Here is a 654-nt window from a genome sequence, read left to right on the forward strand (position 1 = left end):
TTATAAAGGGTAAAAAAAATCCAAGGGGGTGGATACTTTTTATAGGCACTGTATTACAGTGCATCATGCACTGGTTTCACCAACTATAATTAATTAGGACATAACGCCACCACTATGATTACAACTAGCACACATTATTTCTGTATTAAAAACCATCTTATTAGATTCCACAAAGGCTTCCAAATTTTTATTGCTAACTTTAACATTAAAATGCTAATTGATTTGCTGATTCTGGTAAGTGCTATAGAAATAAAGTTTGCCGTCATTATTATCACTGCATTAAGCAAATGTTTCAAATTGGCTTTATAAAGAACTTCTAAATCTACATAGATGGAAAATCAGTACTCACTTTCACCCACAGAGAAAGGTCACCATCATGAAACATATACGTAATCCAAGTGTTTTACAGAGCAGATATGAAAACTGTAGCACAAAAACATGCAATTCATTTAGGTTGAAACCATCTATTACAATTTCTGTTCAAAATTATGTTTCAGTTACAGTAATACCAACAAATACTACTCCTCCCACTGTGAAATTAAGTAATTTTTATCATGGTTTCTTTACCTCGTCAGCCTCTGCAACTTGACAGATTACTTCACCGGTTGCTGGGTTGATGGTAGGGGAAGGTTTTCCACTTGCTGCATCCTGCCA

The 654-nt window shown here is 34.6% G+C and overlaps 1 protein-coding gene across 1 annotated transcript in view; it reads right to left on the bottom strand.

Moving 5' to 3' along the window:
- Nucleotides 1-654, bottom strand: part of LOC109972058 (aldehyde dehydrogenase 2 family member) — a 61,440-nt gene that overhangs the window by 45,375 nt on the left and 15,411 nt on the right. Inside the window, exon 3 of the mRNA XM_020620667.1 lies at nucleotides 568-654. Coding sequence (XP_020476323.1) covers nucleotides 568-654 — 87 coding nt within the window. The remainder of the gene's footprint in view (nucleotides 1-567) is intronic.

The sequence above is a fragment of the Monopterus albus genome, unplaced genomic scaffold, assembly GCF_001952655.1.
Source record: "Monopterus albus unplaced genomic scaffold, M_albus_1.0 scaffold245.1, whole genome shotgun sequence".
Taxonomy (NCBI): domain Eukaryota; kingdom Metazoa; phylum Chordata; class Actinopteri; order Synbranchiformes; family Synbranchidae; genus Monopterus; species Monopterus albus.